This window comes from Haemaphysalis longicornis, unplaced genomic scaffold (assembly GCF_048455015.1).
Source record: "Haemaphysalis longicornis isolate Haplotype H1 unplaced genomic scaffold, Haemaphysalis longicornis Haplotype H1 scaffold_18, whole genome shotgun sequence".
In the NCBI taxonomy this organism is placed as follows: Eukaryota; Metazoa; Arthropoda; class Arachnida; order Ixodida; family Ixodidae; genus Haemaphysalis; species Haemaphysalis longicornis.
Window position 1 is genome coordinate 4,086,900 of NW_027526282.1, and position 15,451 is coordinate 4,102,350.

Genomic DNA, 15,451 nt, shown 5'->3' on the forward strand with positions numbered 1-15,451 from the left:
GTGCAAAGAAAAGTGACAGTAGTAACTTCAAGAGGTAGTAAACGGGCCTCTCGTACTCGAGAGAGAGTTTGAGTGAAGGACATAACACGCTCGTACATTTTAAGGATCTCAAATTTCGTTCATAAAGTATGTAAATGTGAAGTTATCAACAATATATCAAATCACAAGGCAATGCTGTCATGGTGCTCAGTTGCTAAACCGCGATTTGTTGTCGCCTCTTTCCATTATTTTAACCGCGCAGATGGCGTTTCTATTTTCGACTGCTTATCCGATAATACCGAATCATGTTTAGCAGTCACCACTTGCAACAACTTTAGCGCTTTGATTAGATTCTTTGAAAATTCGGTGAAAACCTGTAATCTACACTTTGCACATATTGAAATAACAAGGGAGAGCCTTTGCATCCTTCACGCCATGTTCGTAGGAAGATACATGGATGGTCAACTAATACTCTTGATGGTATGAACCTATTAATTCAGGTAAAAAAGGAACTTCGCCACAAAATAGCCTCGCAAAAAACTTCTTCCCGAACAACTCCTAAGCTTATTGTCTAGTAACCCGGAAGTTTGGTCATCAGTATTGCCCCGTGATGCGACGTCAGCTTCGTTTCCCATGAACAACAAAACAGAAATTTCAGGCGCTTTCGACAATTCCTTTCAGTCTGTTCTCACTGGCTACAACCTTGAAACACCCCTGAATTTAGTACAAGCACAACTTTATCGCTACCAGACATTGAAATTAGTGAAAAAAAATATTTTTAATTTTTCGGAAAATGATTTTATATCCCCATCAGGACATAGCCTAACCCTGCTCTTCGCAGCCATGTCATCACTGCTTCTTATACCTTGCCTAGTCCCTCAAGATTACCTGGATTGGCAGTTAGAATAAGGTCGATTTCATATTTCGTTTTACTGTTCGGAGTATTCCGTGTCAATTTCCTGTTCCTCCCCCTGCAGAAAACCGTATTCGTCATCCTTAGCCTATTCTCAACCAGTACGTCACAACGGCGATTTTAACTGCCTATGTCAGACTACCCCGCTGCCCGTTCTCCTTATTTCTCTCCTACTTTTGGGTTAGTCTCGCATCATTACCATGTACTGAGTGTTTGCCTTCTTTATTGCAGATTCTACGTCCTTGTAGTTAGCGTTGGTGCATAGGTTTGTATTACCTTGAACTTGCATACGTCCTTTTAAGCGCAGAACACTTTATGGGCTGGCCTTGCCGTCTTAGGTCGCTAACGGTCGATGCGACTGCCTGAATCAGGCGGCAGATCCTTCTGCACCGGCGTCAGGGGCAACGTTTATCTATAAACGTTGGTCAGGGGGTCACGCTGAGGCTTCGAAAAACCACGCGGTTTAAATAGTCAACCATTCGAACCTCAGGAACCACTGGCGCTTGTCATACATATCCCCGTTGTTTAGCGCAAAGAAAACTTCCGGTACATTTCAAGCCAGATCTGCATATATAACCGCCAGCCCCCACGTTCATTTAGTTAGGAACGCTCCTTCGGTTGGTTTTTACCAAGGTTTTTGCAATAGTAAGTGAAAAAAGTGGTCGCGCAAGAAAAAAATGGCGCGTTCGAAATGACGCAGAAAGGCTACAGCCACGCAAGAAAAAAATTACGCGTTCGAAATGAAACAAAACAGCTCCAGCATACGAAATTAAAGCAAGCATAAAAAGAACAGACAACCGCTGGCGCAGTTTCAGGCAGGGGACGCGCGAGCATTGCTAAGGCAGGAAATTTCAAATGCATTGGGTGGCAGCAGTGAGCGGATAACGGCGCTGCGGCCATTATGGCGAATCACTGCTGTGCACTTCCGACAGCTTTCATATTGAGTGCAACGCCTTTAATTTTTTTTAGCTTTATCCGATTCTCTCGCCAATGCTGTTTCCTTCACCCACATGCACGCAAACGGGATGTTACAGGAGAGACTCATAAATGTCGCTCAGCTGCAGGTTAACGTCTCGAAGCTTTATTTAATGGCGCTCAATGGAAGCGCTCGTTTTCCGGCTATTATTCGGGACTTCGTGGGTTTTCCCGCTGCTTAACAACAACGACTGTTACCAACTCGCACAGCTGATTCCCTTCTATAGTGAATACTTATTTTGTAGACGCTAGACAGACTGGTCCGACGTCAGCGAAGTCTTTGTCATCACGTTCGAAACCGAACATTCCTTTTGCGTTTCTTTATTCACGTCATTGTTCCCATATAGACTGCTTATTTGTTCATTCGCTCAGGCTGTCCGCTTTTTCAACCGTCATAACATGTCGAAAATCTACGTGATAACAAAGGGAAGGAACAAAGCCAGCCGTCTACGTCGGGACACAAAAACATCCGTGTTGAGCTGCATCTGTCTAGCACGATTACAAAGACGTCCCTCGGCTGCTCATACATCAGGATTCCGTAACAGTGGGTTTTGGCCGCTTATTGATTCGATTGATTGATTGATTGATTGATTGATTGATTGATTGATTGATTGATTGATTGATTGATTGATTGATTGATTGATTGATTGATTGATTGATTGATTGATTGATTGATTGATTGATTGATTGATTGATTGATTGTGGGGTTAGGCGCGCCGTAGTGCGCGCCGACGCAACGCAGGCGATGAGGCGCGCCGTAGTGGAGGGCTCCGGATTAATTTTGACCACCTGGGGATCTTTATCGTGCGCCGAAATCTCGTACACACGGGCGTTTTTTTGCTTTTCGCCTCCATCAGAAAAGCGGCCGCCGCGGCCGGGAATCGAACCCGCGACCTCGTGCCGTTTATTGATTCGATTATATACCCGAAGACTGCAGAAAGCCTCCCAGAGGCGCACAGAAATATGGCTAGACTAATCCTGTGGTGGTCTACGGCCCTAACTCCAGCATTTCCCACACGTACGCGCGCACACATGCACTGCATATGTATGTATGTATGTATGTATGTATGTATGTATGTATGTATGTATGTATGTATGTATGTGACCCACCGCGGTGGCTCAGTGGCTAAGGAGTTGTGCTGCTGATCACGAGGTCATGGGTTCGTTTCCCAGCCGCGGCGGCCGCTTTTCTGTTGGAGGCGGAAAGCAAAAACGCCCGTGTGTACGAGATTTCGGCGCACGTTCAAGATCCCTAGGTGGTCCAAATTAATCCGTAGCTCTCCACTACGGCGCGCCTCATCGCCTGCGTTGTGGCGGCGCATTAAACCCTACAATCAATCAATCAATATGTGTATGTACGTACGTACGTACGTACGTACGTATGTATGTATGTATGTATGTATGTATGTATGTATGTATATGTATCTATGTATGCATGTCTGTATGTATGTATGCATGCGCGTACGTATTTATGTATTATGTATGTATGCACGTATGTATGTATGTATGCACGTATGAATGTACGTATGTGTGTAGGTACGTATGTTCGTACGTATCCATGCATGTATCTGCGTATGTATGCATGTATGCATGTACGTGCGTGTGTATGTACATATGTATGTATGTACGTACGTGTGTATGTAAGTAGGAATGTTCGTATTATGTACGTATGCATGTATGTATGTATGTATGTATGTATGTATGTATGTATGTATGTATGTATGTATGTATGTATGTATGTGACCCACCGCGGTGGCTCAGTGGCTAAGGCATTGTGCTGCTGATCACGAGGTCATAGGTTCGTTTCCCAGCCGCGGCGGCCGCTTTTCTGTTGGAGGCGGAAAGCAAAAACGCCCGTGTGTACGAGATTTCGGCGCACGTTCAAGATCCCTAGGTGGTCCAAATTAATCCGTAGTTCTCCACTACGGCGCGCCTCATCGCCTGCGTTGTGGCGGCGCATTAAACCCTACAATCAATCAATCACTATGTGTATGTACGTACGTACGTACGTATGTATGTATGTATGTATGTATGTATGTATGTATGTATGTATGTATGTATATGTATGTATGCATGCATGTATGTACGTATATTCGTACGTATCCATGCATGTATCTGCGTATGTATGCATGTGCGTACGTATGTATGTATGTACGTATGTATGTATGTATGTATGCACGTATGAATGTACGTATGTATGTAGGTACGTATGTTCGTACGTTTCCATGCATGTATCAACGTATGTATGCATGTATGCATGTACGTGCGTGTGTATGTACATATGTATGTATGTACGTACGTGTGCATGTAAGTAGGAATGTTCGTATTATGTACGTATGTATGTATGTACGTATGTATGTATGTACGTACGTGTGCATGTAAGTAGGAATCTTCGTATTATGTACGTATGCATGTATGTACGTATGTATGTATGTACGTACGTGTGCATGTAAGTAGGAATGTTCGTATTATGTACGTATGTATGTATGTACGTATGTATGTATGTACGTACGTGTGCATGTAAGTAGGAATCTTCGTATTATGTACGTATGCATGTATGTACGTATGTATGTATGTACGTACGTGTGCATGTAAGTAGGAATGTTCGTATTATGTACGTATGTATGTATGTACGTATGTATGTATGTACGTACGTGTGCATGTAAGTGGGAATCTTCGTATTATGTACGTATGCATGTATGTACGTATGTATGTATGTACGTACGTGTGCATGTAAGTAGGAATGTTCGTATTATGTACGTATGCATGTATGTACGTATGTATGTATGTACGTACGTATGTATGTATTTATGTGCGTAAATTCGTATGTATGTATGTACAGAGAGTGATTTATTTTTGAATTCTTTGAAAGAAAGTGGACGAAGACATGCTTCCTTATGCTCCCAGGTAAACCAGTTGGTATGGCATTTGGCGAGCATATGAAGGTTTTGGGTCCGGGTCCCACCCGAGAGGCATGTTTTTCTCTACTTTCCTTCTTTCAGACAGACCTCGAAAATAAATCTATTTCAAATGATAAACTACTTCCCCTGTGCCTTCCTTGGCGTTCCTGACTGATGGTTTTTTCTTGTTGGTGTATGCATATACATATATACACACATACATATATGACAGTTGCGTGGCAAAAACCGCAGACGCGTTCGTTGCTGGTGGCTGTCACTGCTTGCGTCTAACTACAGCTGCTCGCAACTTCGTCAACACCGGATGTCATTTAGTTAGCTCAGCAGGCATAGGCACAAAAGGCCGACTTTGAGGGAATCGAGCAACTCTGTAGTTGATGGGTTGTCGCAGCAACAGCCAAGGGGGGATGCTCTTATATGCCATGAACACACTGCAGGCGCGGGTTTGCGAAATGTCACATCCAGCCATGTGTCACGCCGTCAAGAGCCAGATCGTAATGATTTATGAAAAAGCTGGGGAGGGATGGAAAGCATTGTAACGGCACACGCGGCGACGCAAAAGGGAAAAAGAAAACTTGGAAGAAAAAAAAAATCAGCTCCCAAGGAAAATTGAGCGCGGTTGAAGCGGCGACGTGCGCGCAGACTGCTTGCAAACAATGCAGTCTCCGCCGCCGCTGACATCAAGATGGCTGTCACAGCAGCCGAACTCGCGCCGGCGGCGGCCTCGATTCTGCTAGAGCAGCGCTTCCAGTTGCGTGTACTCACAGTGTAAGATATGGTAGCGGTCGAAGCCGGCTTCGCGTAGCTTTCGCGCCAGAAAACATCGGTGGACCCTCCTGCAACGGGCACCGTTGACGGCGAGAAGTAGCAGCAGCAGACAAGTGACGCAGACGACACCGAGGGCAGCGCAGGAAAACGTCGGCTGTTCCCTGTTCTTCCAGTTGCGCGAACCTGACATTTTCGATGCGGCGCCGAGGACATGTAAGTAAAGTCCTTCTACCTATTGGGACCTGACAGCCGCTACACACGGGGAAAAAAGTTCGGCATAAGATTTGTGGGTCCAGCTCACAACCAACGATCGTCGTCTGCTACCATTATAACACCACCAGCTATCTTTTTACGCGCTCCGCATCCAGTGTCGGGTGCTAAGGAGCAGATTGGCGACACAGAAAAGTACTGATAGAAAAGCAAATTAATCACGGCCGTGTCCGAAGCATAACAGGTCGGTACCGAACGAAGCAGCGGGGAACTACGAGTGCTCGCTAAGTCTGCGGCCGATGTGTCACGTGATCGCGCTGGCCGCGCAGTGATCGGGAGCGCAGGAAGGGTGGACCGGCTGAGCAAACAAGCGTCTACGCCAAACAGGCAGAAATAACGAAAGAGACAATAAAGGGTCGAAAACGGGGCCATGAGCAGCGGTGGCATGCAAGGCGTACTTCGGGAAAGCAAACAAAAAGCAATAAAAATGGCTGTCAGAATGGCAAATGAAATTGACAGAAGCGCTTTTGATGCGCCCCAACCGTTAGCATTTGTGACAGCGTATTAGAGCAAGCGCATCCACCATCCCATCTCGAAAGATAATTAAGGGGCAAAGAAAGGCGAAGATAAAAAAAACTGTTGATTCGTACTAAAGTGTGCCTGGGTGGTTTTAAGCACGCTGTCGTTTTCCCGTGCACATGGTATGTCTCAATTAAAGGTTAACATATGCAGGACATCGGCTCGCTAACACTTTTCCTCGGCAGGGAGCCTGACAAGTTTGCTCTCAGGCGCATAAGTATTTGCGCCGCGAGAGCATGTGAGGAAATTAGCATTCGAGCAAGTTAAGCAGGTCTTCGTTGGCTCGAAACTGAAAAAGCACATACTGCTGCGCACTTGTGTCGACACTCAATTTGCCGCATTACGGGCAACTTTCGCCGACTACAGTTACATCCCCAATTTATCTTTAGTGGGCGACGAAAGTTGCATCATGAATTTTTCAAACCTTCAGATCTACTTGAAGCACACGCGCATGGAAGCGATTCGCCCCCGGTGCACAATTTCCATCTGCTGTTTACCAGGCAAGGCAGCGCAGTGACTCATAGGCCATCGGTCTTGGTCTCTTTTAGTTGCGTAACCTGGGCAGTTCGAAGAAGTTCGCGGGCAATCCAGAACTGTTTTGCCAACCGAATTTCTATGGGAACTGCTCTGGACTATTTCTGTGCAGCCCAAAATTGATAAATAAAAGAGTCAAGGTGGTCCCTTCGTTCCTGTGTGGACCCGCCGCGGTGGCTCAGTGGCTAAGGCGTTGCGCTGCTGAGCACGAGGTCGCGGGTTCGATTCCCGGCCGCGGCGGCCGCTTTTCTGATGGAGGCGAAAAGCAAAAACGCCCGTGTGTACGAGATTTCGGCGCACGTTAAAGATCCCCAGGTGATCAAAATAAATCCGGAGTCCTCCACTACGGCGCGCCTCATCGCCTACGTTGCGTCGGCGCGTTAAACCCCCCCAATCAATCAATCGTTCCTGTGTGGCCTCGCGAGTGACGTTCGATTCTCGACCGCGTCGACCATGTATGCTCCTGATTAGCGTGCAACAGAAATGCAATACAAGATGGGAGCCTTTCGTCGGATCTGCTGATGAACCTAGAAAAACGTCATTTGATACACAAAACGACGTAGGTAACGGAAAGTATGAAATCATACGCCCCTCCGTCTAACGACGAACATGGTTGAACGCGGAGCTTCCTCATGAGGGATTCCTTAATTTTCGTCCGCGTTTGGACTTTTACTCGCAGATAATTCGGAGGTTGACTCGTTGAGCTTTGACTTTGACTCGCGCGCAGTTTGGACTTCCGGTCGCGGTGGCTTTGACTTTGTCCCTCCGCCATTTGATTTCGCACGAATAAAGCTTCGCGTTCAACTATCGCTGTCGTTAGACGGAAGGGCTCATGATATTTCTGTCTACTTTTGCACGTCCATGCACCCCTCTCCAAATCCAAACTGTTTCGGCCATTTCGTAATGGCGCAATAGGACAGACGTCGGCTTCACAACCCGACGGACCGAGGTTCGATTCCGACCACGGTAAGCGTTTTTAGATGCGGAGCATCTCATGCTCGGGGCTGTGTCCCTCCCTCCCTTGTCCGCCGTCCGCACTCTACTGCGCATGCGCGTCTCTTCAGCCCCCTCAGCGTTCGGGCTGACGTAAGCGCAGTCCACTATAAAAAGAAATACGCGGTGTCCGGTTTCGATCCCACGACTCTTTGGCCACAAAGGGAGGTACGTGGCGCTCTTCCCACTACGCTACAAACCGAGACGGGAGCATGTGCTACGAACGCGCCTTATGTCCTTCACTCATTCAAACTACGTCAAGAAGCTACTGTTACAGCGAAGGCACGCGAAGCTGAACGTCAACGGGAACGACGAACTGAAAACTAATGGGAACTTCAGTCGACCCCATGGCTCCTTCGCATACTACTCAGGGTTCCCCTACGGGAAGATGGTGTAATTTTTCCCCTCCAGCTATCATCATCGTCGTCATCGACAGAGAAAGTTTGCTTTCCTGCAATGCGTTTTCGCCACGACATACGCCATCCGTGAGACATAGAAAGCTCCGTTTGAATATAGCCTTTCAGGCTCTTTTGGCTTTAGAGCCGAGGAACATCCCTTACTAAGCCCCTCCTCAGTTCTCTGTACCGCTGCCGTGGACGTGATGGGGGGGCTTTAGACGTTACTTCCTGTCGATGCAGCGTCTGTACTGCACCGACCTTAAAGAGCACGACCTCAAACAGCAAGCATATCTGAACGCAGGTTTTCAAAAATCCAAGGCTCTGTTAGGTCACGAAAGTACGCCTGGAACGGACATTTTCGATTTACTACAAGGAATATGTATTAATATGAGCAATATGAAAGGGAACACAGGAACCCGTAGAAAACACCCTCAGACCCAGCTATCAGTGATACGCAGGGGCCGTCGCCGGAAACAATGTGGAAAGGGGGATGCTGTTCTAACAGCTGTTCCCCATCCCGCCGTGCGTCTTATCGGCTTTCGGACGATACCATATTATCGGCGAAATGACGTAAGCTGCTGCTTTGTAGAAATTCCAGCGTGGTGGGAGTGCCAACAGTTATTGGAAGAGCGCCCTCCTTTCCCCCTTTGTTTTTCACAGTGCCATCCACGTATCACTCCGAGTCTGTTTCGAGGCTGTTTGCCACGCGTTCCTGTGTCCCCTTTCATATTGCTCATAATAGTACGCCTTCCTTTAGTGCGTGCAGTATTTCATCAAAAACCCTTCCTTTTACTTTGGAGCCCCACAATAAACCAATACAGCCGCTTGTGCAAAAACTGCTGCTGCTGTTGTCGTCCTGCTGCAGACAGTGGCCGCCGTTGTAAAGAGCCCACAAAAACGCATTCGAGTTTGTACGGGAGTTAAACCCCGGTCTGCAGAGCAGTTTCAGAGTTGGTTGCCACAGCGCTAACTTAGCCAGCTGGAACAAGGATTATCCTACTGCGTGACAGGTGGACGTGACGGCACGTAAGTAGAACACGTGCACCCTATCCGTGGTGAACTCTGATCCGCTCGAAGTGGTGTATACCTGTGGCTGGTTGTATACCGTTGCATACCTGTGGTCTTGTATACCATTGTATACCAAGATAAGATGACTGGTGCTGAAGCAAGTGGAACGAGAATACTGCGACTGCTTGCACATGGACACCGATGGCTCTGTTTACGCAAAAGATGAGAGAGAGGAGAGAGAAAGAATAAACTTTATTAAAGGAAAGAAGCCAAGTGGTCGGTTTCCTCAATCCAGGACCCCGTTGGAGCGTCCAGCCGCCTCAGCCCGGTGGATCAGCCGAAGATGATCTTCGACGCTCGAGCTGGCCAGTTCTCCCTCCCACTGCTCAACCGAGGAGTTGGAAATCGCGGAATGTGAGGGGTTCAGCTGGCACTTCCACATCATGTGATGCAGGGTGCAGGGCGCTTTGCAGAATCGGCACTGCGATTCGTACTGCATAGGCCAGCTGAAGTGCAGCTTGGTCGGGTAGGGAGACGTGTTCGTTTTGCAGTAGACACCAGTAGCGCTCCTCTTACTTGCTGATAGAAGGGTGTCCAGGGGGGAGCGTAAGCCGGGCTAGCCTGTAGTATTTCGTCACCCTCTGGAATGTTTTTGAGGAGATTGTCGTCTCTAGCCAACTATTTCGCGGCGCTCGGCTGGTAGACCTCGAGCAGTCCCATGGGCAAAGACATTATACAGAGGGAAGTGTGAGCCTGTGCCGATACAGTAGAGCTCCTACACGCTGACTGAGAATTCATTATGGAGGGGTGTGCGCAGCGGCTCTTTTCATACCCAGCTTGAGTATTTCGTGGGCTGCCAGGGTGAATGAATCCTGTGGTTTAGTCTTCAGAAAGTGCGGTTGCCGTTGAATCTACGTTGCGCAAACTGTCCTTTTCTGAAATGCAAGAAGACGCAATATTCAGTAATTCAAATCAAGCCCTTCAGCTGTAGCAGCGGGGTGTACCAGTGGAAAAGCCATGTCAGCGATCCTTGCTTCTACTCAAGCGTCTCACGCAATCAGATTTCACGGTAAACTTCCACTGGATCCTGTCGCACGTCGTTGTAGAGGGAAACGAACATGCTGACGTACAAGCGAGGGAGAGAGAGGGATCGAGTAAACAGCTCATTATCTACCAGCATGGTAAGAGCGTGGTGCGACTTCCGACGGCTGCAGAAACAGACCGCTAGCGAGCTCTTCAAGTAGCTACGGCATCCAGCTCATCACCCTCCCGTCACAGAGGGCCTGAAAAGAGCCGAAGCCTGTCTGCTCCACCGAGTAAGAACAGCTTTAGCGCGTACACCACAAGATCGGCCTTGACTTATCCCCTTTGAGCATGCTCCTCGCGCAGTAGCCTGGTCACATTGACCACTACACAATGAACTGTCTAGCATGGGGCATGTCTAGCAAGTCTAGCATGGGGATGGTAGTGGTAGTGGTGGTTAAAGGCCTTCCATCACGACCACGGCCACCACGGCGGCGAAAGAGAGCAGTATGTGGAGGTGCTTTAATGGTGCTGTCATCGGTAATACAGCTCGGTTGGCGAGGTCTCCATCATATCAGTGAGCCCGTTTATTCCCCAGTGACCGGAGTGGGCCGCAGTTCATACGAGAAGGATCTTCCTTTGGACGCGGTCATGTGTCGCAGCGAGGCCTTTCGCGAAGCGCCTTTGAGTCGCTGACAATGGCGTCCGCTCGGGTAAAATTTCTTGCAACAGCCTTGCCCTGATAGGCGTCTCCGGCTATCTTGCATGCTAGCGTAACTGTGATTCTGTCGTTGTCGATGACTGAAATTGTCATGGTGCTGAGACGAGAGTCTATACATCGCAGTAGCCGGCAGAGTCCAAGTATAGAGATTTTCCCGTGGCCCATCACGGTTATCGAAACGCTTGTGTAGTGCTCGTGTTCTGCTTTGTCTCCTTTCCACGTTTAGCTCCGGGTGCATGTCATTCGGTAGTTTCGGGATGCAAATGCACTTTCGCGATTTATGTGGGACGTCCACTTCGAGTTGAAAGGAATTTCTGCTTCTGAAAAAGTGTGTTGGTGCGGGATTGTTGGTACATAACTGAATATGAAAAAACAGCGCTAAAACGGGACAAAGAACGTGACAAGACTGGGCGCTCCTGGACAGCGCCCAGTCTTGTCACGTTCTGGGGACAAGCTGGACCGCGCCCAGTCTTGTCACGTTCTTTGTCCCGTTTTAGCACTGTTTTTCCATTTCCATATTCTGCTTCTGGTTCCAAGAGATTGAAGAATGTGTCTACCCATTTGCTTTTAAACAAGCACGTGCAATTACGCTGTATGTTGTGCTTTGATTAGTTCTTATATCGATTACGGGTGCCTAAAGCGACGAAACGCTTGTTAGCTGCGATTTTGACTACCAGAACACACGAGGCCTACGTACAAAAGCGCAACAGTTTTTTTATATGATAACGTTTATTGATAATGTTGCATTGATAATTTTCAAGTATGATAATGTTCTTCTAGATCATGACGTGCATTACCGAGACATGATTGCAAGACCAAATTTTTTCCGCAGATTACTTTGCCGACGAGTACGCTGTCTTCCGCCACGACAGAGGTTACGAACACACCGGCCACAAGTACGGTGGAGGAGCTTTAATCGCGCTGCTGGCGTCCATGGCTGCGTTTCGCTGCCCTGACCAAGAAAGTAGGGAATGAATGCGTTTGGGTCGAAGCGAAGGCTAAACGTGGAAACAAACTTGCTCACCAGCATTCATTATCTTTATACAACTTACACATCCCTGCATTCGCGTCCGTTTTTCAGCCCCTCTCAGAAACTGTAGACCCTGGCAGGTACAATTAATTAACATGCTCTGATTCGGAGCTTTCAATGCACCCGGCGAGTGGTGGAATCCAGGGGAAAATGTTGGCAACTCTTCCAAACGAGCTCACTCGTTTAACTTCTCATTCGCCGGATCGGCATACCTCCTAACCCCGCAAGAAACGTCCTAGACATCGCTTTCTCCAACTTCGTATGTACGCTTATTAAACAGCCTCGAGAGGCCCTTGTTCCGGTCGACCTCTGGCATGAACCTTCCACCGTCACAGTATTACTACCGGTTGCTGATGACCGGCGCATAAAGACCCCATTTTTTTATTTAACCAGGCACCCTGTACCACATTGTATGGGAGTGCCAGCAATCCCCTTCCCTCACCCCTAACCCCAACCGTACCTATGAGCAGTGGGTGGAGCTGCTGAACAGCCCCGATCTTCCACACCAGCGACGATTGGTGGAGAGGGCACGGATGGCCAGCATAGCCCAAGACATCCCGGACTAAGAAAGCCTCCCACCGGGCGGTTGCCCTAACATCAGCACCTGGTCTCCAATAAAGTTTATTCATCATCATCATCCCCATGGCGATTCTAACGCGCTATTCAGAACACTCAACGAAACGAAATAGGAGCCAGTCTACGTTCGCTTAATACAAACGCAGCGCTGCAGCAGCTCACAAAAATTGCCCCAAAAAAATGGATGAGCACATACCGAAAAAGTCGAAGCGCCCTCGCCAATTTCCGTTCTGGTTTATCAAACTCCGCAGTGCGTTGTGCCGAAAGCGTCGGCTCCACAAGCTAATGAAAGCTACTAATGATACGTCCGTCTGCATGGCCTTCAAAGAATAACGTTCACTTGTGAAAGCACTCCTCGCTCGCGACAGAAAACATCTTTCGGACTTTACGCACGCTTACCCGTTCCCCGGGTGACTTCTGGGGGAACGCAAAAATGCGCACAAGAAAGGCCCCTGAGCGGATTACTCTGTAGGATGGCGACAATATCGTCTCCGATGCAGCCCGAATGCGCGAAATATTCACAAAACACTTCTCGTCTGCGTATTTCTCGTCACGCGACAGCGGCTGCCCACTTGTATTTGCGCCGCTAGATGATGTCATACAGACGCCCAAAATAACTGTTGAGGATGCCACGGCTGCTATCCGCGTCTGTGTTCGAGGAATCCTCCGGTCACAATAATATCCCATGCTTCATTGTAAAAGGCTGCTCTGACGTCCTCTCTCCGTTGCTCTGCCACATCTTTGTCTTTCCCTTGTAGAGCGTTACTTCCCGACAGATTGGAATCCTGGCGTTGTTTTTCCTCTCCGCAAGTCCGGAAACGCGTCGGTGCCTGGGAACTATCGCCATATTTTTCTCCTTTCTTCTTCATCAAAAGTCTTCGAAAAAGTAGTGCACTGTTACCTCTTGTCCAAACTCCACCCCTTGATTCACAGTAATCAGCCCGGGTTTATGTCTGCCCGGTCTGTCGAGTCGAACCTTGCCTGCTTTCTGAGTGACTCCAGCAAATGCGTACTTTCGCGTCATCTAATGGACGCCATCTATTTCGACTGCAGTAAGGCATTCGACCGCGTGAACCATGATTTCCTCCTTCGCAAGCTGTCTGCGTATGGTCTGCCTCCTGCTTTTTGAGAGTGGTTCTCTACCTACCTCAAACAAAGAACAAACTTTCTACAGTACGCTGGCGCCAAGTCTCGCAGCTTCGCTGTGCCATCCGGAGTTCCCCAGGGCTCCATTCTTGGCCCTTCACTGTTTAATTTACTTGTGAATGATCAGCTCGTTATAAAACATTCACCTCTCCAGCAGTTTGCAGACGATATGAAACCTTACCGTGCAGTAGCATCAAAGGCAGATTGCGCCCAGCTTCCAAACGACGTACACGCGATTTCCCTCTGGTGCAAAACTATCTACCTAGACCTGAATCCTCTGAAGACCGTTGCTATTACATACACTAGAAGGAATTCCCCTTTAACCTTTTTGCCCCACCTCGACTCTCAGACGATAAAAAAGAGCAAGCGTAGCACGCGATTTGGGTGTTTTAATGGATTCTAAACTTCGGTTCACACCTCATGTCAACTACCTAGCACGTACATCCCTTCGGATTCTGGGTGAAATCTCTCGTGCAGCAAAGGACTTCTCATCCACTGCAAATTCGACAGCCCGAAACTAGTGAGGTCTGTTCAGCTAAGGGCACCAATGCAAGCAATCCGTCCCCACACGTGCTTTGATGTAACGACCACAGAGATGCTGTCTCCAGTCTTCCGTGTACAACGCGTGCATAATAATGATTTTTGTGTATCCTTAGGCGTTTTAGATGCGACGCTCAGAGCATCTCTTGTCGGCGGCCCTGTCCTTCCTGCGTGCGTCCGTTGTTGTCCGCGTGCGTCCGTTGTTGTCCGCAGCCACACTCCCCCTCTCCTCTCCGATAGCGAACACTCTCTCGCGAGGGGCATTGGATTGCATTGGATTGGATTGGATTGGATTGGCTTGGATTTGATTGGATTTGGATTGGATTGGATTAAAGTGGATTGTGTTGGATTGTGTTGCGTCATAGCCGCGGCACTCTCTCTCTCCGCGGTCTCCTCTCCTTCTGGCGCGCCGCGCATATAACCGGTGTGCCGCTCTCCGGTGGCCTTTCGGTCGACGGTTGCTCTCCCTTTGCGCTTGAACCCCCCAGCGTCGCATCACACCAGTGTTCCCGCGAGGTGAGGTGGGCGTAATTTTTTTTCGAACGTCCTCTTAGAAATGCAAGCATCTGAATGAAGCTCTTCATGTCCCCTGAGTATAACTGATTCCGAGTTCCCGTTTTTGTTTGTTTGTATGTGTGTGTGCATATGTTCATACGCGTGTATGGGTTGTCCATACATTTCAATGGGTTTCATATGTATTTCGCAATAGTTGTATTCTCCGCATGATACGACCATTTGAATATTGAGAACATGAGTGTTTGCAGATGCTTGTACTTTTTCATGAACCCTGTCTTCGTGCATGCTAATGTACCCTAACTCAATGTTCATATTTTACTCGTGTAATTTGTCTGCTTGTGTTTATGTGCGTGTGTGTTCGTGTATGTATATGTCTGTGTGTGTCCGTGTGTGTGTGGTGCTGCACTGTACTTCGTGATTCATTGCACTTCGCCACCAGTATACCCATTGCTTGTTTCTTCTGTGTGTCTCTTTGTACTTCCAGTGCACACCCCAAGGAAGGCCTAGGGCTGTTGGTGGGCACTCCCAAATAAATATATAAATGATTGGTAATGCGATTCGTGTTTATGAATACTTTTAATTAAGCCGTTTTTTTATATTCTCGATTTTTCTTACTTTCTGGAA

The 15,451-nt window shown here is 48.1% G+C and overlaps 2 protein-coding genes across 2 annotated transcripts in view; one reads left to right on the top strand and one right to left on the bottom strand.

The window, feature by feature from the left end:
• Positions 1-5,743, bottom strand: part of LOC144166576 (lysozyme C-1-like) — a 28,849-nt gene extending 23,106 nt beyond the window's left edge. Inside the window, exon 1 of the mRNA XM_077696073.1 lies at positions 5,551-5,743. Coding sequence (XP_077552199.1) covers positions 5,551-5,743 — 193 coding nt within the window. The remainder of the gene's footprint in view (positions 1-5,550) is intronic.
• LOC144166574 (mediator of RNA polymerase II transcription subunit 30-like) overlaps positions 5,626-15,451 on the top strand; it is a 53,989-nt gene continuing 44,163 nt past the window's right edge. Inside the window, exon 1 of the mRNA XM_077696071.1 lies at positions 5,626-5,766. Within this exon, the coding sequence (XP_077552197.1) occupies positions 5,749-5,766 (18 nt within the window). The 5' untranslated portion in view covers positions 5,626-5,748. The remainder of the gene's footprint in view (positions 5,767-15,451) is intronic.